The 19,759-nt window shown below is 47.5% G+C and overlaps 1 protein-coding gene across 3 annotated transcripts in view; it reads left to right on the top strand.

Annotated features, from left to right (window-relative positions):
• Positions 1-19,759, top strand: part of NEO1 (neogenin 1) — a 171,875-nt gene that overhangs the window by 38,752 nt on the left and 113,364 nt on the right. For all 3 annotated transcript variants that reach the window (XM_063412962.1, XM_063412961.1, XM_063412960.1), the window contains exon 2: positions 14,641-14,958. In XM_063412962.1, coding sequence (XP_063269032.1) covers positions 14,641-14,958 — 318 coding nt within the window. The remainder of the gene's footprint in view (positions 1-14,640; positions 14,959-19,759) is intronic.

The following is a 19,759-nucleotide window of genomic DNA, read 5'->3' as shown; positions in this document are numbered from 1 at the left end:
AATTTTTTTGTTTAGAAAGTGTAAATTACTCTGCTAGAAAATAGAGCTTCCCCTTTGTGATAGTCATCATGTGCTGTGAATTACGTGAAATAAAGCTTTTTTATCCCCTTAAACATACCTTGGAAGTGCTAATAGCAGACTTAGAGGGACCGCAATCTAATTATCTGATTATGCCGTGAGTTAGGTAGGTTTAGGTTGGGAGAGTTTCTCAGGAGAAGGCTGTGCAGGCTATTTACATAAACCCTCAGCACGGACAGGGAGAAGGAGACCAAAGGAATTTTTAGCTCTCTGATGGTGTCTGGTGGTAGCCAGTGGTGGCTTCTGGAGCTCCCAGCGTTTGTGGCTTTCTCTCAAAGGTGCTGCTTGGGGACTGGGACAAATTACAGCAGGAGTTCTGACAGAACCTGGGAAAAACTGTGCTGTTACATCTTCTGGAACTGTGTAAACGCTTTGTATGTCAATGCAGTCCTATCGATGTGCAGTATTTAAAACAGAAAGCTTGTTGTGCTGACCTTGATGCAGATGGGAAGGAGGTGCCAAAAACATTACATGGACACTGCCAGGGACCTCAAGTGAAGGAACAAGGCTGCCCTGGCAGTGTGGGGAAGGCTGGATTTAAAGGGAATGAACCAAAGCCAGCGGTGTAAGGGTGTTGAGGTCCTTGTTGTGTGCTCACCTGGGATGGAGCAGTCACATCAGAAGTTGTAGCAACTCTCCCTAGATGTGCAGCTGAGGAGTGGGATCAGCCTGTGCCTTAGAGCTGGGCCAGAGTTGGGAGCTGAAGTGCAGAGATGTTTGGGGGGTGCCGAGGGATGTTTGGGGGATGTTTGGGGATGTTTGGGGGATGCCGAGGGATGTTTGGGGGATGCCGAGGGATGTTTGGGGGATGCCGAGGGATGTTTGGGGGATGCCGAGGGATGTTTGGGGGATGTTTGGGGGATGTTTGGGGATGCCGAGGGGACACGATGGCAGTGAATGGTTCAGGTCCAGCTTCAGCCATGGCTCCAGTGTCTGTTGATCACTGGACTCGTGTGCTGGGAGCCAGAACAGCTCAGGTTATGAGGCTGGTGGTACAAACCAACCCATCACTGCAAGGACAGCCAGCTCCACAGCAGGCACTTTGTGGAGCTTTTACTGCTGCATTCCTCAGAACAGATCTTTCCTGATGCTGCCATTATTGTGGCTTTGGAATTTTTAATTTGTAGATGCTTAACTAAAGCTCATGGTGATGATATGTCAGGAAGGAAATAATGAAAAGCCAGTTTGGGGTTGTATCTCTCACTATGCTTTGCTGCTTTGGATGCTCACACACTTCTTGCTTGCTCTCTTCTCTTGTTGGGAAATTGTTCTTTGGGGAAGTTTGAAGCTTGGCTGGCCAGATCCCTGTGCAACCTGACCTAAATGAACCTGCTTGGGACAGCTGGCTGGACTAAATGAGTTCCATAAGACTCTTCCATGCAAAGAATTAAAATGATATTTTGTGAAGTACTATCAGAATTTTTGGTTTGGGCAGTGAGTTTCCAGGTGCTTTTTATCTGCTGTCCAAACAGGTTGAAGAGATTTTTCTTGCACTAAAGGTGAATGTCTCTGTGGTGAAAACGCTTGGATTTGATTGCAGCCTATGAATTGGAAGAACTGTTGAGTAGATGCTTTGTGTGCTGTCTTTCCCTAAAAGCCCCCGTTGAGCTGCTCACGCTTAGGCTGTGCCCACCCAGGTGAGCCTTGGCATCTTCCCACCAGGGAGAGCCTTGCCAGGGCTGGCACCAGCACGGTGTGCCCAGGCCTCGGAGCCATCTGCCACACGTCTGGGGCTCGGGCACTTGGCACTGCTGCCAACAGGTACTGCTCTCTTTCTGTGGAGTTGTTACTTCCTTCTGGAGTTCTGTTGCCATAATTAGTCAAATTAATATTTCAGCAGGTCTGTCTGTTTGTTTAACACCTTAGGAATGAAGTGGTGTGAATGGAGCGCTGTTCTCTGACACGATGCTCAGAGTGCAGGTCTGAGGTCTGTTTTGATGTTATTATTTCAGCTGAAAATTCTGCTTCATGTTAAGCAGAGCAAAACCTTGCAGAGGAGCCTTTCAAATACCCACCCAGGTAGCTGTCAGTGCGTGCCAATCCATAGCACAGCCAGGATTAGCTGCAGCAGAGGCTGAGGGAAGCAGCACATCCAGAACTGTGCATCCCGTAATACCCATATCTATATGATAATTCAGTTAATACATGCAGTAATTGTATTTCCACTCTTACGTAAGTTCTTTTGAAACCTTCTTTCCCACTTTGAAATAATCTGTATTATATAAATGAACAGATAAATCTGTTTTTCCCCTCGCATGTATAAAACATTTGCCAAGCTAATACTTGCAAATGTTTTTGCTAATATATTTGCAAAGCTGAAGTTGAGCTTTTTCTTTCATTCTGACAAAAGCTGTGCCAGTCAAAGCTTCAGTGGTGCCTGGGAATTGGGGAGGTGAAGGCAGTAAACAGGGGAGATGAAAGGTGCTGCTTGTCTTCACACACTGCCACAGGAAGTGTTTTCATTAATGCGCTTTGAGCAGAGACAAGAATCTGTGTAAAGCTTTTAAAAGTGCTCTTTCACTTCATTTTACTGTACTTTCAACTGAGATCAAATGGGGCAGGGGTGGCTGTTCCACACGCTCCCGTTCCAGCCAGGGTCGTGTTGCAGTGCTTTGGGATGGGGTGGGAATGGCAGTGACACCCTGGGCTTTCCCCTCGCCCCCTTCCCTCCAGAGAGGGGGAGGTAACTGTGTACCACCCACTCCCCTTGGGGAGAAGGAGACACTGGGAATCAGGGGTTAAATTGAGGCATTTGCTCCTTTTCTTGTAGCTTTTCTTGGCTTATGAGCACTCAGAGCTTAGTAGGAATCATTACAGAAAAATGTCAACTGGGTAAAACAACATGGCTGCAAAGTTACAGTAAAGGATTAGTGCAATTAGATTTTTTTATAGATCTGTTTAGAATACAAATACACTGATAATAGGCTGCAGTTGCCTTCCTGAAGTGTAGCTGCTTGATTTCTTATATAGCAAATAAGAAACAAAAATCCAATAATTTGCTCTATTCCATGTACATTCACTTTACTTGAAAGAATTAAGTTGCGGTAAATAAGACTTGGGGATATTTTGGGTTTTATTCCAGGTCCTTTTTGTGCATTTCATGATGAAGGGTCAGGAGGATTTGCAGACGCTCTGGGCCAGGCAGAGCCTGTGGCACTGGTGAACAGGAGCAGCCAAAGCGTGTAAAAGGCATTATTTCAGGATCAATATGCAGAGCTCACGGCTGAAAGGATGAAAAAAGCCAGTTTGTTGTGGAGGTGGCACAAATGGAGAGCTTTGTCCACTGCTCAGAGGAAAGAATGAGTAACTTGAAGGAGCTGTTGACTCCACAATGCGTGTTCGAGTTCCTGCCTGAACTGCTTTCCTAGGGGGCACAGGTCTGGGATGTCATTTCTTTGCTTCTTTTTCTAATTTGCACAGGCGAAAGGGTGCTCATTTGAATATTGGAGCTGATCTGGATATCGAATTTAAATATTATACAAATTTTTACCAGTTCTGGATTTGTCAAGTCTTCCTGAAATCTGGTGCAGTAACATATTGGTTTTCTAAGCCTTGTTATTTATTATTTCTCTTGTATGGCTCATTCATTGATGACACCAGTAAGATGCTGGGTTGATATTTCTGATGGGCGTTGTGGCTTTTAAAGGGTCCTGATGCTGTGCTGTGGTCGCTGACCAGAGTGGGCATCTCTGAGGGCTTTAGCTTTGCACTCTACAGCTTTTAGTTTGGGCTTTGCAAACACAGACAGTGCTCAGTGGAAGTCCAAGAAAACTGGGGATTCTGCTGCTTCTCTCTTATTTCCTCAGCTTCCCCAGGGTGTTACCTTGGTGCTGGCGTGACTAAAACCTGCCCCAGTTTTCCATGTCATTGAGGGCACCTGCTGCGACTGGTGATGTGCCTGTCACCCCTTTCTGCTAAAAAAGTCTCAATTTGTGGCTCTCTAGTTGGTCAGCTCGCTTTTACAGGAGCGTCACGAGTTAAATTTGTGAGGGGCAGGTTTTATTGCACCTGATTTATCCCCAGGTTAAACCATAACAGCACCTAATGAACTCTGCAAATAACGTTGAATTTTGTGGGATAGAAAACTGGTGTGAATATGTTATTTTAAGAAAATATTCTCGCTAACATTGTAGCATGTTTGTAGTAGTGTGTATGTGCATCCTTTCCACCTTTCTACTGTTCCTGTTGCTTCACTGCTGCCCTGAAAGATCAATAAAACCCTCATTAACACATTGCTAAGGTTATTATATTTTTATATATTGTGGCTCAGTGGTGTGATTGGGCAGTGCTTGATAGGAAACCAGAGGAGGGAAGGGCTGTAGAACTAATTGTGCTGAGTGCACAGAATTCACTGATTATCCTGATCTTTCTGCACTAGTCCCTGAAATTAGGACCCCCAGATCAAATGCTGAACTCATATTTGTTTTTCCTCTCCCCTTCTTCCTTCCTTCTCTCCTGAAGGCAGCTCTGAGGTGCTGGCAGAGGTTTCTGGTTGTGCTTTCCCTGCAGGGGCTGTTGAGCCAAGGAACAAGCCCTGGTTGCTGTGGAGGGAGGTGCTGGGGCTGACTCTGGGGAGCTTTGCTGCTGTTGCTTCTGCTCTCGGCTGCTGCCACAGGATGCTGAGCTAAAGGAGTTCCTTTTGCTCTGATCCAATGCTGCTGTTCTGTTCCCAGGTCCTCTCAGATATCCCTTGCTTGATCTGACATTAAAGCTATTTGTTAGGAGTTTTTTCCTCTTTCATCAACTGTGACAAAGGTCTGTCTTTAGAAAGACACTGGAAATGATGTTCAGCAACTTTCCGTTTGATTCTTCCTCGCATTTTTTTTCATGTTCATCCTTTTTTTCATTTTGTGCTTCTTATAGAAACCATTTTTTTTTCTTTTCCTGCCAATATTTCTTCCTGTGTGGCCTTTCTGTCCATTGCTGTGATTGTAGCCCCTCTGACTTGGTAACAACATTCCCCCTGCCCTTCCAGCTTGTGAGCATCCCCTGGCATCTCCGTGGTCTGCCTGGAGCCCTGGGTTGAAGAGGTGGCCTGGGGGAGAGGGAGATCATTCACTGAGTGCAAAGCTTGCCTCACTGAAAGAGCATCTTAAACTGAATTGGTTCTCTTGGGTGCCCCATACCCTCGTTGGCATCTGAGAAGTGGTAAAATTGCTTTCCCCTTGATGCACAGTTCTTGGATGCTGCAGCGTGTTTACACTTGGGAAATATTTAAGTAATTGGTTTCAGCAAATAATTCTCTTGTGATGTGTGGGGAGTTTTTTCTGTATTTATATTCTAAACCATTTTTGAAATTCCAGTCTGGCAAATAAACCCACCCTGTCTGAAGCAAGGAATCTGCTCCCTGATTATCTGGGCTTGGTTTGCAAACCAGCAGGGCACCTCCACAGAGTGTTGAGCGTCTTGTCTGGCCTTGGGAGGGTTTGGGGAACCAGTTCTGTGGCTCTGGGCAGGGTGCTTTGAGTGGAGCCCAGACAGGGGAGTGGGGCAGGGTGGGGAACCTCCCTGCATTGTGTGCTGTGTGTATTTGAGCCCTACAAGTGGATTCTCTGTTTGTCCTTAACCCTCGGAAAGCCACTCTCTTTCACATCTCTCTCTGAAGAGGTAAATTAGGTGCCTGAGTGCTCAGAAGACTGGAACTCTGGGAGAGGAAATCCATTACTCCAGGAAAAAATGGAAATTCCTCTTCACCTGCTGTAACAACTGCAGCATTGTCAGGAGCCAACATCTGGGAGCTATTTCTGAGGGAAAGTCAAAGTACTATTGTTCACCGGGAAGAACAGAAATTCATTTTCTTCCTTGTGTAGGTGTCTTTACAGTGCCCTCTAGTAAACTTGTGGAGAAATGCTGGAGGGATGTTTCTCAGCCCAGGTGGAGAAAATAATGAAAACAGTCCCTGGAAGAATTAAAAATTAGATAAATAATGGAGCTCTGGTCCCCTGGGACTTGAGGTGCTTTTTGAAGGAAGCACTGCTGATATTAAAAACTGATAGTTGCTTGAAATGAGTGAAATGGCATTAGCATTCCACAAAAAAGGGAAAAAGTGGGTAAAATCCTTTGAGCTCTCCTTCTGAAATGGTTCCCAAAAGGAATTCTGCAGTTAGGACTTTTGGAGAAGTTCCCTCATTGGCTCATTTCAAATATATGGTTGTTGGATGGTGTGACTTGTGTTTCCTTTGATTTATAAAAGCAAAATGGCCTTGAAAGAATGTTCCTTGCACAAGGTGAGAGGTTTGTGGGGCTCAGCTGCTGCATGTGAGTTCTGTAAAACTCAAGGATATTTTTATACAACTTGAAAGAAATCCATATTTTTGGGCTTAGTGCTTATAAAGAGTTTTTTTCCTGGCACACCAGGAGGAACAAAAAGTGCACCAGAAGTTGTTTTTGAAGCACGGCTGGTAGGTGGCTTTTTATTTTCCTTTTTTTTGAGTGTGAACTTAAGGCAAATTAAAAAATCCTTGTGAGTGGGAAACAGTTTAAGAGTGGGAATATGGGCTGGACACGAGGAGCACCTTCTTGGTGGGGATTTTTTGGGGACAAATTGCACAATGGTACCACGAGGCGTGGTTCTAGCGAGTCATGTTTTAGGGGAGGAGGAGTCTGTGCCATCTTTTCTCCTGCAGTTTTCCAGGCTGAACAGAACTGCAGCCCCAGTAAAGGGACAGAGAGGTTGTGACTTGGTGTGGCAGTGCTGAAGGGAGCCATGGCACAGCACCTGGGACAATGGACTGTAAATAATAAAATCACTTCCACGTGTTCCAAACCCAGGTAAAACTGTCTGACTCTGTCGAGGGGTTTGAAAGGCTGTGGAACTGAACACCACATAAATGCGTCTCCACAGACATCTGATCTTGGAGATTACAATCTGTGTTTGGATTTGGCTGCTGATCATTATCGTGTTTTTCTTGCCATTATTTAATAATATATGAGGCGATGGTATCGCTTACAGAGGGAGTGGTTGGAGTAGATGCAGGGATCCTTCCTTGCAGTGATTTACTGCACACACACCACACTGTTTGGTGACTTCTTAATTCTATTCCTGCACACTTTTATAATGGGCTAATTTTTTAAAATATAATTTTGTGCTTGAGGTCCATCGAGGAGGTCAGTTAAGATTAAGCCAACAATATTTTGTTACTTAGCAAACGAAAGGTAACTGGAGATATAAACAAAGCTCTAAAGGCATTGTTGCAAAATGTGGCTTCCTTTGCTTGACTGGTTCTTTGTTTATTGGCTGTGCTGTCTGGATACTCCCACGTTACTAAGGCCAAGTCCTGAACCATAGCACCTCTCTCTGTGTTACAGTAATGCTGTCATTGTGGTGACTGTCTTGATTTTTGTGTCCTTGTTGGTACATGATGTCAAAAACCTTCTCGGCTCAGTATCATCATAGACTCTGGGAGTGGTTTGGGTTGGAGAGGACCTGAAGGTTTCTCCATTTCCACCCTGCCATGGGCAGCAACGCTCTCCACCAGCCCAGGGTGCTCCAGGGCCTGTCCAGCCTGGCCTTGCCCCCTGCCAGGGATGGGGCAGCCACAGCTGCTCTGGGCACCCTGAGCCAGGGCCTGCCCACCCTCACAGGGCAGGGCTTCTTCCACATGTCCCCCTCCATCCTGAAAGGATCTCTCTCCCTTGGGGATTTCAGAACAGCTCCTTCCTTGTAGGTGGGGGAATTTGAGGCACCGCAGCATTCCTCAAGCACCATTCCCAGTCCACAATTCCCAACCATGCTGGGGCAAAGAGGAGGTGCTCTTTGTGATGGATATCTTTGTTACTGCGTATTAAATCACAGAGGAGGAAGTCTGCTTGAGCTGAAGGAGAAAGGAATCCAAGTCTGGGAAAGTCTGGATTTATACAAGGCATTACTTATCTTATAATGTTCCGTCACTTGCTCTGCCAGGTTCCCCTGTCAGCCTGCTGCTGGAGTTATGGAAGCACCAGCAGGATTTATTCTGTACTCTGCAGTCAAGGGGAGCTCTTACACTCCCTCCTTTTCTTCTCGATGCTTAAGTGCGATTTAATTTTTGTCTGGTGTAATTTGTGGATTGCAGAGCCTTTGTGAAGCAGGAGCTGAAGTGGCGTTTGGAGAACACGGTTTAGAAATGTGACCTTGATTTTTGAGTGTGGTGAACTTGCCAAGCACTGTGTGTTTGGTTGGGCTTTGGAAGTGCTTTATGAAAGTAAAATCAAAAGGTCTTTGGCTGGTATCTATTGCTGTCGTAGCTTAATTTGATCAGGTGGTCTATAATCTCTATTGCCTGTAAAGAAAAAAACATAATATTAAGCAGAAAATACATCTTTGTCTAAACATTGGTGCATTGTAATATCATAGATAAATTTTGCTTGTTGGGGAATGCAGAATGCGTCTGATGCTGTCAAGGAAAATAAATTACCAAGATGGTAATGTATACATGTATTTAGAGATTACCACATGCAGCAATTTGCCCACATAGATAACGTGCTCCTTAGCCATGAATATGTGAACAAAACCACAGAACAAGTTCCCTGTGAGCTCCTGCTGGCAGCCTGTGGGGAATGGTGCAGGGAACATCACTTAAACTACATCTGGTTGATTCTGGAGGCAGCTTTTTGTAATGATGTGGGTTAGGAAGGGCATAACACTGTCTTTAGGATTACAGAGACCATTGGGAACGTTAATTAAATTCTGGGGAAAAGCCTTTTAAAAGTGCAGTCCTGCAGCCAGAGAACTTGGAGCTTTTATCATTACAGTGAGAAGGGGCTGTCTAACAGTTCCTGCCAGTCTGGTCAGGATTTGTCAGATGTTTCTGTTTTGCATGTCAAGCTTGAAGGGAGTCATATCCATACTCCTAAACTGCCTTGGAGTCAGAAGGACAGGTCCATATGGACAGGTGACACAAGGTTCCTCAGCTCCAAACACTGAGTGATCCTCCTCTGTCAAAGCCTGCTTCGACTCCTTCCAAACCAAAGCCTGCTGTGCTGCTCATCTCCAGTCAGCTAATTGTGATGGAAGATGTGTTTGACTGCCTTCATTTATCATCCTCTTTGGAAAAAGGAGTTCTGAAATGATACATTTTCCTTCTGGATGGTTGTTGCATTTGGTCTATGTCAGATGCCATGTGGTTTTTTTCCAAAGTGAAGGGAGATGTGGTGTTGGAGCCCTGTGCTTGTCCTCAGGAGAACGTCATGACTGAAGGGCAGCACTGAATGCAGGTCACATCTGTGGCACTGCTGGTGAAACCTCCAGACACATTGCTGTGCACCAGTTTGAGGTGATTTATGTGGAGTCAGTGGGGCTGTGATCAGAGTGCTTTTGTCTGGAGTTATTTTCCTAAGTGCTGTAATTTCTGATGAGCGCGTGGCACGCGGTTGTTAAAGGACGCATTTCAGTGATTTAAGGTGGATATTGGAGGGCTTGTGTCTTCCAGAAATTAACTGAATAACGAAGGGAAGCTTCTTCCCACTTGTGCAGCTGCTTGGCATTTACTGTTCTACACATTGCTCACCTGAGGCCTTACAAAGATGCACCTCTGCACAGAAAATGGTGCAGGACAGGCTGGAAGCACTTCACTGTCGCTTTGGGGTGATGGGTTTTGTCTTGGCTGAGACAGTGTCAGAACTGATGGTTAATTGTGAGAATTTGAGGAGAGAGGAGCTACCAGGAGGACTAGAACACCCCAGAGAATTTTCAATAAGAGGGCATAGGAATGTATGAAAGTAGGTAATTTGGCATCAGTTCCTGGACAAATTGGGTGAAGTGAACAAGCTCGTATTTCCCAAACTTGAAATCACAGAATCCTGGAATGGTGTGGGTTGGAAGGGACTTTAAAGCTCATCCAGTGCCACCCCCTGCCATGGGTAGAGACACCTTCCACTAGCCCAGGGTGCTCCAAGCCCTGTCCAACCTGGCCTTGGGCACTGCCAGGGATCCAGGGGCAGCCACAGCTGCTCTGGGCACCTGTGCCAGGGCCTCACCACCCTCACAGGGAACAATTCCTTCCCAATATCCCATCTAACCCTACCTCTGGCAGAGGGAGCCATTCCCTGTGTCCTGTCCCTCCATCCCTTGTCCCCAGCCCCTCTCCAGCTCTCCTGGAGCCCCTTCAGGCCCTGCCAGGGGCTCTGAGCTCTCTCTGGACCCTTCTCTCCTCCAGGTGAGCACCCCCAGCTCTCCAGCCTGGCTCAGAGCAGAGGGGCTCCACCCTGGGAGCAGCTCCGTGGCCTCCTCTGAGCTCTCTCCAGAAGCTCCACATCTGATGTTGATGTTGGAGGCTGTTTTTGGGGATTTTGCACTCGTGTGTTCTAGGTAAACTTGTATTTGCTGTCTTTCACTCCCAGAGTGGTTGATGGTGTAAACCATATTTGTTACATTTTCACACCACTTAAGGAAGAGTGAGGACAAAGTGAGAGTTCAAATCTGGGAAACTGTTCCTTGGAAAGTGGAAAAATTTGGAGGACCCAAGCGCAAGTTAATACAGTTAGGCAGAAATAATCAGCTAGTCTAACATTAAATTGAAAGTAGCAAGCACTACAGCAGCTTCCAAGAACAGGATCAGGGGATTCTGGTGGTGATGTAGTCAGCAGTGCCACACTGCTGAGCTGAACCCTGCTGCCTGTGTGCTGGGATGGGCACAGGAGTGCTGAACCCCCCTGTGTGCTGGGATGGGCACAGGAGTGCTGAACCCTGCTGTGTGCTGGGATGGGCACAGGAGTGCTGTACCCCCCTGCCTGTGTGCTGGGATGGGCACAGGAGTGCTGAACCCCCCTGTGTGCTGGGATGGGCACAGGAGTGCTGAACCCCCCTGCCTGTGTGCTGGGATGGGCACAGGAGTGCTGAACCCCCCTGTGTGCTGGGATGGGCACAGGAGTGCTGAACCCTGCTGTGTGCTGGGATGGGCACAGGAGTGCTGTACCCCCCTGCCTGTGTGCTGGGATGGGCACAGGAGTGCTGAACCCCCCTGTGTGCTGGGATGGGCACAGGAGTGCTGAACCCTGCTGTGTGCTGGGATGGGCACAGGAGTGCTGAATCCCCCTGCCTGTGTGCTGGGATGGGCACAGGAGTGCTGAACCCTCCTGCCTGTGTGCTGGGATGGGCACAGGAGTGCTGAACCCTCCTGCCTGTGTGCTGGGATGGGCACAGGAGTGCTGAACCACCCTGCCTGTGTGCTGGGATGGGCACAGGAGTGCTGAACCCTCCTGTGTGCTGGGATGGGCACAGGAGTGCTGAACCCTCCTGCCTGTGTGCTGGGATGGGCACAGGAGTGCTGAACCCTCCTGCCTGTGTGCTGGGATGGGCACAGGAGTGCTGAACCACCCTGCCTGTGTGCTGGGATGGGCACAGGAGTGCTGAACCCTCCTGTGTGCTGGGATGGGCACAGGAGTGCTGAACCCTCCTGCCTGTGTGCTGGGATGGGCACAGGAGTGCTGATCCCCCCTGCCTGTGTGCTGGGATGGGCACAGGAGTGCTGAACCCTCCTGTGTGCTGGGATGGGCACAGGAGTGCTGAACCCTCCTGCCTGTGTGCTGGGATGGGCACAGGAGTGCTGAACCCCCCTGCCTGTGTGCTGGGATGGGCACAGGAGTGCTGTATCCCCCCCTGCCTGTGTGCTGGCAGGGCTGTGGAAGGGAGCTGTGGAGCTTCCAGGACGTGAGAAGTGCCTCTGTGTCTGTGGCTCATTGAGATCTTGTCTGTGCCAGGGCATTCTGTTGTGTTTCGGCACATCTGGCTCTTTGCCACTCACCTCTGGAGCAGACCTGGGGAGAAGTAAACTCCAGCCTGGTGGGAATGAGTGAGATTTATCTGTTCCTGTTTCTGAGCAGGGAGACAGGCTCAGGCTTTAGCATAAGCTCCTTGAGCAGTGTGGGCACAAGTGGAGGCTGTGGTGTGTACACACCTGTGTATGTAAGTGTGTGGAAAGGGGAAGAACTCACTGCACCAAATACACACTCATTCTACCCAAAATAAGATGTTGGCATCCAGCTGAGTAATCAGTAGGTTGATGGAGCCCAATTTTTGTGCCCAATTGAGGCTTGAAGGGGGCACGAGCTCAGCTGGCTGCAGCGTGGTTCTCCAGAGTGCCCCAAACCCCAAGTGCAGATCCTCTGAAAAAATGGTCTCTGTTCAGGTTTAGCTTCCTTCCAGCTGGAATGGAGTTATTCACCAACCCTTCCCATTTTGTCCCCACTGCATTCAGTGCAGGAGCACAGGGATGTCCTGGGATGCAGCAGCTTGTGCTGTGTCTTCCCAGGGCTCTTGGCAGAGTTTGGTACCTCTGAAGCCTGGCTGGGAATCTGCTTCCCGTTCTTCCTCAAGGTTTATAATCTCTGTTGAGCTGCTCTTAGGTCTTGGTGTGACCTCTCTTGACATCCTCTGCTCTATTTCCTTGTTGCTTCCAGGGCAAGAACGATCTCCCTTTTCCGATGGATTAGATCTGCTCCAGTCTGCACTGGAGAATGGCAGGGCAAACAAAAAGCTGCCGTTCCCCTTTTAAAGGTTTTCTGGGTTTTATTTGAAAAGTCAGAGTGAAGCAAAACTCTAAGTGGTGTGTTTTGTTCTTGTAGGAGTCTGGATTTATACTGGAAAAACTTAGAGAAGCCTGTAATTGAGGTGGGGGGGAAATGCTTCCCTAGGAAAGGCCAGGGACTGTGCAGCTCAGTCTTTAATTTTAATAAGAACTTTAGGTTTCTGCGGTACTGGAAGAGATTATAGAGGCAAAAAGGTCAAAGATTTTCCTGCTGTTCATGGTTCTTGTTTCTGCTCTGCCTTTTGCTGCATGAGAGCTGACACTCAGGATTTCAGAGGCACAGAGAATCGAGAACATCCACACATAGGTGTCCTTGTACAAACCAGAGTAACATAAGCAGCTCCTAGAAATTTTTAAAGTTTTATTGATTTTTTTTTTGGTCTGTATATTTGGTTTGGGGTTTTTTGGGGGGTTGTCTTTATTATCCTCAAGAAAGACAACCCCAGGAACTTGGCTCCCAACCTAACGTGTCTCCAGCCTGACACTGTCACTGGGGAAATGTCAATCTTTCTAGACTGTTTTCTGTATCTCCTCTTGGAATTCTTGAAGGTAAGAGAGCATTTGAATGCTCTCAGCTGCCAAAGCATCATTTATCTGTTGTTACTTTGTACCACTCCTGCCTTATCTCCGAGTTGCTGTGAATTGTGAGCAGCAGAGACAATGGGCTCTGTGCAGGAAGGCTGGAGTCCCTCTGGGGGGGAAGCTGGAGCTCTCGGGAGACCAGTGACTCTCTGTGTAGTTCAGTGATAGAGGAAATCACATCAATTTGTTAATTAAAGTCATTTTAGAAGGTAAATCCGATTTTAAAAAACCCACAAACAACCAAGCAATGGGAGAAGCTGCAATGCTTCCAGGACAGCCTTTGTTTGCAATTAAAGGTCGCCTTCAGAGTTTCTTTTTCCTCCAGCCCCAGAATTTTTCTGTGGCTTAATTAAACAAATCTCGTTATTAAATGCGTATTTGCCTTTCAGGTGGTCTTAAAATATTTCACCATTTTTTTATTGACCATGAGATGAAATGGTTTTGAGATGAGCGCAGGAGTTTGTTATTGTTACATGAGTGTTATTTCTGAGGTGGGCTATAAAATCTGAGATGCCCTTTTCCCTGAACCCACTGTTAATGCTGATTGGAAAACTGTTCTTCTCTGGAAGAATTTGTCTTCTGTTTTTTACACATGACTAAGTTAAGACAAGTCAAAGTGATATTGACACACAATCATTCTGCTTGACCAATTACACCAGAAAGACAGTAATTAAAATTCACTTCTTAATGCAAATTAGATGTTAATTACAGAACTCTTTGGGGAATACTTAAAATTGAAAAGTAATCATGTTTATCCTGGGCTGGAATGGAAATAAAAAACCAGTGTATGACACTTGTAAGATGTGTTAAGCTCAGAATGGGAGACTTTCTCCTGAGAAATTGTTCATGATGGTTCCCAATCGTGGTTCCACAAACCAAAGGACAGCACTGCTGGGAGGGCACCCACACCACAGAGGCAGAGCAGGGAAATACATTTCAGGGATGGAAATGTCTTGGAATGTGAGGGTCTGTGATGTGACTAACCAAAGCAGAGAACCCTGTCGTCCAGACCAAGCTGGTTGAATCTCTTCAGGGGAGGGTGTGAGCCGTGGTAGTGCTTGTGCTCATTACAGTATCTCCAAGGGGGGTTTGATAATAAATCTTCCTTCTAACCCCTCCGAGGGTCTAAGCTAGCTCAGTCCTTCTCAGGCTCTAGAAGAATATATCAAAAGACAAGAAAAAGGACCTAAAGGAGGCTCTAACCCTTAGCTGCAGTAAGATGTTTATTTCAGGCGATGTCCAGAGGGAAAGAGGGCGTGCACAGAGGAACAGGGTCTTTTCTCAACTCTTGTGACAGTGGGGCAATTGGAACACAGCCAATGGGGTCAGAAAGGGAAGGAAGGGTCAAACTACATAGTACAAGCTCTAGGGGTCCCTGAGGGGGGAGAAACCATTCCCCAGGGGAATGTAACAGAGGGTGGGTTCACACTAAAAACCGTGGGGCGCTAACCCAGACATGGTGTGCTGTTTGCAGAGTCGCTGGTGAGAACCTTCACTCCGTTTTACTTCGTGGTGGAGCCGCTGGACGCGCTGGCGGTGCGGGGGGCGGCGGTGGTCATGAACTGCTCGGCGCACTGCGAGAGCCCCCCCAGGATCGAGTGGAAGAAGGACGGCACCTTCCTCAACCTGGAGTCGGACGACCGCCGCCAGCTGCTGCCCGACGGCTCTCTGCTAATTCACAGCGTGGTGCACTCCAAGCACAACAAACCCGATGAGGGATATTATCAGTGCGTGGCGACCGTGGACAGCCTGGGCACCATCGTGAGCAGGACGGCAAAGCTCACCGTGGCAGGTAAGGCTCCAATGTGGGAGTGTGCCTGGGAATGGGGGAGGGAAAGGAGTGCTCTGCCCTTGGGAAAATGGGAAAGTTCAGAGTCTAGAACATCCCTCTGGCTGCCCTGGAGGGTTTGGAGACCGGACAAGGGGTCTGGGATCTGTACAGGGAGGTCAACCAGCCTCACACAGAGCCCAGGAGGGCACTGCCTCTGATCCCTGTTCATGGCAGTGAATGCCCACATTGTATGAAGAATCACAAGCTGAGAGAATTCAAAATAAGCAGTAGCTAGTTTATCACAGAGTGTAAATGTAGAATCCAGGATTTTTAGTGTATGGCCTTGAAGAGGCACGATGGAGGAATTGGGGAGTGGTCCTGTCCTCCTTGTTCTTGTTCTTTCCCCCCATTTTCTGCTGAGTTGTATCACAAGGATTGGTTTAGAGTAGAAATGACATGTTAGCATAGGTAGTAAGTATTGGTAAAATTTTGTAAATAAAAAGTTCATTGTGGATGGTGTTTGGGTCAGATAATGGTACAAAGGGTCCGGGACCCTCTGACCCGCCCAGTCCCCCCCGTGTCCTGCTCTGCTGGGGACGCCCTGCAGAGCTGAGACAGAACTGAGAGATGATGGAGAATAAACAACCTTGGGAACACGGACTGGGGACTCAGCCTGGCTGCTCTGGCTCTGGTGTGAGACCTTTTGGGCAAGGGAAGCTCGAAAGCCTGATTGCCTCAGGGAACAGCAACCCGAGGAGAATCTCAGGGAACTGCAACCCTGAGAGGAAGGTGCTTCCCAAGGAACACATCCGCTGCTTCCATCAGGGACACTGGACCGTGGCTCTCGTTTTAGTGGCTGGCAGGTGTCGTGTGCTCTGTTCCTGTAAGCAGCTTAGTGTGGGGCGTTCCTCAGGAAATGCTGGGGATCAGGAAAGTCGCAGTGAATGGATTAAGAGAAGTGTCAGGTGTCTGAAATCACAATGGGGATTTACCACAGCTTAGAAGGGGGAAGAAAACAGGATTTTATGTTCTTTATGTATAAATAACCTTAAAATAACTTTCTGTGCTTGTATGTGGAGAATTACCTGCTCTGTCTGAAACATTTGGGAAGCTTCTGACAGCAGTGTGTACAACCTGCAGGACTGGGAGATGGGTAGAGAGAATGGAGTGCCAGGGAGTTGTGTTTTTGTGTTTCTTGAGTATCAGGTGTGAACAAGGAAGTTTGAAAAGTAACACCCAACCAAATGCATACAGGGTTCCATTAAAAAGCCCAGGTCATAACCTTGGCTTTGGTGTTTCGAGTACTCTTTAGACTTGATAGGTGATAGCTTTGTTTTGGGGGGTAGGAAGCAGTGAGGGAGTGAAGTTTGCGGGTAAAAATAAAGATTATGTCTGGAAAAAGTGATGTGTTCTGTTGCTTGCTTATTTCTCAGGGCTTGGTACTGTCAGTTTGTGTCTTGTAAAGAGTAAAGCAGGAAGAGACTTGTAATTACTGAGTAAGGGTGAGACTTCAAAAACCAACCAAGAGAAAAAACCAAGGTAAACTAAGGCACTGTAACTAGAAAAAAAGCCTATGAAGTGATTTTCCTTTGTTTTTCTAATGATGTTTGCCAGCCTTTTTCAAACAGTTTTTTTTCCTTTGCTTAATAAATGTCTCGGGGTAATGAATTCTTCCTGACTGGTGCTCTTGCATCTCCCAGAGCTGCCGCTTCCATCGTTTGTATTCGGATGTTGTTCCCATTAACTTGGCTTGTAGCATTGTTGTGAAACATCAGCAATGTCAGAAGTAGAAAAATTGGGGTTTTATACCTTAAAAGAGTGACTTTGAGAATCTCTTAATGAGGAATAGATTTCCGAGCTTGTTGGCAATGAGGACAATAAAGGCAGTTCTCCCACACTTCTCTCGAGCAATTACCACCTCCTTGCATGGCTGCTGTCGGGATTAATTCTGCTGCTTTCCACATGAGAGCCTTCAGCCTCCTGCCTCTGCTATCAGCCTGCTCTATATGATCATTAGGTGGGGTTAATGGGGTTAAAAATGAAGGTAAGCCAAAATGTCGGCCCAATTTCCACTTCCATTGTCTCCTACCTAGGTAGAAGGTACTATTTCAATTGATATTTTCTAAAATGATGGAATCTTTAAGAGCCTTTTAGTACTTGAAAAAAACCCCATGAATCTGGAAAAAAAAACCAAACCAACAAACCCAAGAGCCTACTTTAAAAAAACCCACAACAAACAACAATGCAGTTCTGGTGAGGTTTTTCTCACAAACAATCTTAGCTAGAAAACAGAACAAATACAGTCTAGCCCAAGATAATTAGGTCCTTCCCCACACAACCAGTTACCCCTTTGGCATATGTTGGCCTGACAGCTGTGTATTAAGATTATTGATTGATTCCATGCAATAAAAATAGTACTTTTATTGCCCAGAACTAGAGGAAATGCTGGTGACACATGTTGTGCGTTGCCTTTTGCCATCCTGTGCCTTGGAAACCTGCCCCAGAGCATGCTCTGGCTGCACTGCTGCAGAGCTTTGGCAGATGTGAGTGTGTGAAAACCTATTTACCACCCCAGTCCAGTGCCAAGAGCTGGGCAAGAGCACGCTGAGCTTAATCCTCTTGTGTAGGGGGAAAGGCACTTTGGATGCTGAAGGCTTTGGAATAAGAGGTGGAATATTTAAATTCTGGTTTAGCCTATTGCTTTCCTTGTCCTCATTTGAATCCTTTAGTTTTAACAGTGGTTTTTAATATTCCTTCCCACTCTCTGTGTTTTAATTGGCAGCTTTCAGGCTGTGGTGAGTGTGGGCATTGTTAGCATAGTGAGGGCTCCCCTTGGCCTCAAAATTGCAGTGGGAGGGAGCTAATTCCCCTGTTAATTGAGCAGTGGTATGTGGGGTTCCTCTGCTGTGTGTGAGTGTGGTGCTGCCGTGCACCTGATCTCTGGAAGGGAACATTATGAAGTGGAGATTACATGTTTTAACAGCTTCTTAGTCACTCAGTAACTCTCGAAAATGACAACTTCTGGTGACTCATGGAGGCCAGGGCAGGGAAATCCAGTTAAAACATGTCATGTTCCATCATGGGGATACAGGGTTGGAATTTTCGGCCTTGGAGCTGCGCGGCCAGTGGATGATGCTGAGCAATCTACCTGCAGGAAGGTGGCCAGATTTGGATAAGGTTGTCAAGTTATTTAAAGGACTTTCTATATATTCCATAGTTTGAGGGATCTAAAATATTCAGATTTTGGAATCTGAGGTTCTCTCATTGCTGTAGGATGACAGGGATTTGTTTGGTGAATCACTGTATGAAAAACTTAGCCCAAAACACGTGCTCTGAGTGCCTGGGCCTGGAGAGCTGGGTCAGGGATGGAAGGAGCCGCGCTGGAGGTGGAGGGAGCCGCGCTGGAGGTGGAGGGAGCCGCGCTGGAGGTGGAGGGAGCCGCGTTGGAGGTGGAAGGAGCCGCGTTGGAGGTGGAAGGAGCCGCGTTGGAGGTGGAAGGAGCCGCGTTAGGGGTGGAAGGAGCCGCGCTGGAGGTGGAAGGAGCCGCGTTGGAGGTGGAAGGAGCCGCGCTGGAGGTGGAGGGAGCCGTGTTAGGGGTGGAAGGAGCCGCGCTGGAGGTGGAGGGAGCCGCGCTGGAGGTGGAAGGAGCCGCGCTGGAGGTGGAGGGAGCCGCGCTGGAGCTGGAGGGAGCCGCGCTGGAGGTGGAGGGAGCCGCGCTGGAGCTGGAGGGAGCCGCGCTGGAGGTGGAGGGAGCCGCGCTGGAGGTGGAGGGAGCCGCGCTGGAGGTGGAGGGAGCCGCGCTGGAGGTGGAGGGAGCCGCGCTGGAGGTGGAGGGAGCCGCGCTGGAGGTGGAGGGAGCCGCGCTGGAGGTGGAGGGAGCCGCGCTGGAGGTGGAAGGAGCCGTGTTGGAGGTGGAAGGAGCCGTGTTGGGGACAGCCTGGCTGGGGTTTGCAGCAGTCTGTGTGCGTGACCCTGCTCTGAAGGTGGCAGGGCAGTGGATCACGGCAGCTGCCCCGGGCGCTTGGCAATGCGCCTTGAAAGGACTTTTTCCATGTGTGATCATCCACGAGAACACTTTGCTCCTTGGGTTTTTGGAGGTGTGAGGGTCAAGAGGTTCTGTGGCAACTGAGCCTCTTAAGGAGACTGATCTTTGCTGCCTTTAGATTTAAAAAAGTCAGAGGATATGATAAAATATTCCATTGTGAAGAACACTTGAATTAGTCTGTGACTTGAAACTGTGTGCTGCTACACCTTGGTAGTAAAGTGTTTGCTGTTCTACCAGGCTTGTAGTAGTAAATCTGTGATTTTTAGAAACTGCAAACAACAATAAATATTAGTTTTCTATAATGAGCAGCAGTTTGGGGATATGAGTATTCAGGGTGAGCCTCCACACTTTGGTTCCTGTGAGCAAATGAAGGTCGAGTTTGTCATCACCAGTTTCTAAGGGCAGTGGAGGGAGAAGGTGGTCATACAGTCCATGCAATATGTGGGATTTTCCCACTGTTATGATGGATTTGAAATAGGGAAAGTCAAAGGAACTGCCTGATTTATGTAAAGCCACAACACTTTAATCAGTGCCTTGGTACAGTATGTTTTTTAATTGCCTTTTGAAATGCAAATCTGTCTTTGATACTTAAGTGACAGATCTTAAGAAGGGTAGAGGGTTTAAAAAAGCTGCTGTAAAACATGGATTAAAAATAGATTTACAAAGTTTTGGAGGTCTGTGTCTGTAATTCATCTTGGAAAAATAAATATGTATATATTTTAATAAAAAGCATAATGACATGAGCTGTAAATATTCCCGGGATGATTTTTCCCCAGT

This window comes from Prinia subflava, chromosome 15 (assembly GCF_021018805.1).
Source record: "Prinia subflava isolate CZ2003 ecotype Zambia chromosome 15, Cam_Psub_1.2, whole genome shotgun sequence".
Taxonomy (NCBI): domain Eukaryota; kingdom Metazoa; phylum Chordata; class Aves; order Passeriformes; family Cisticolidae; genus Prinia; species Prinia subflava.
Note: the sequence above shows the minus strand (reverse complement) of the source record. Positions and strands in the feature narration are given on the sequence as shown.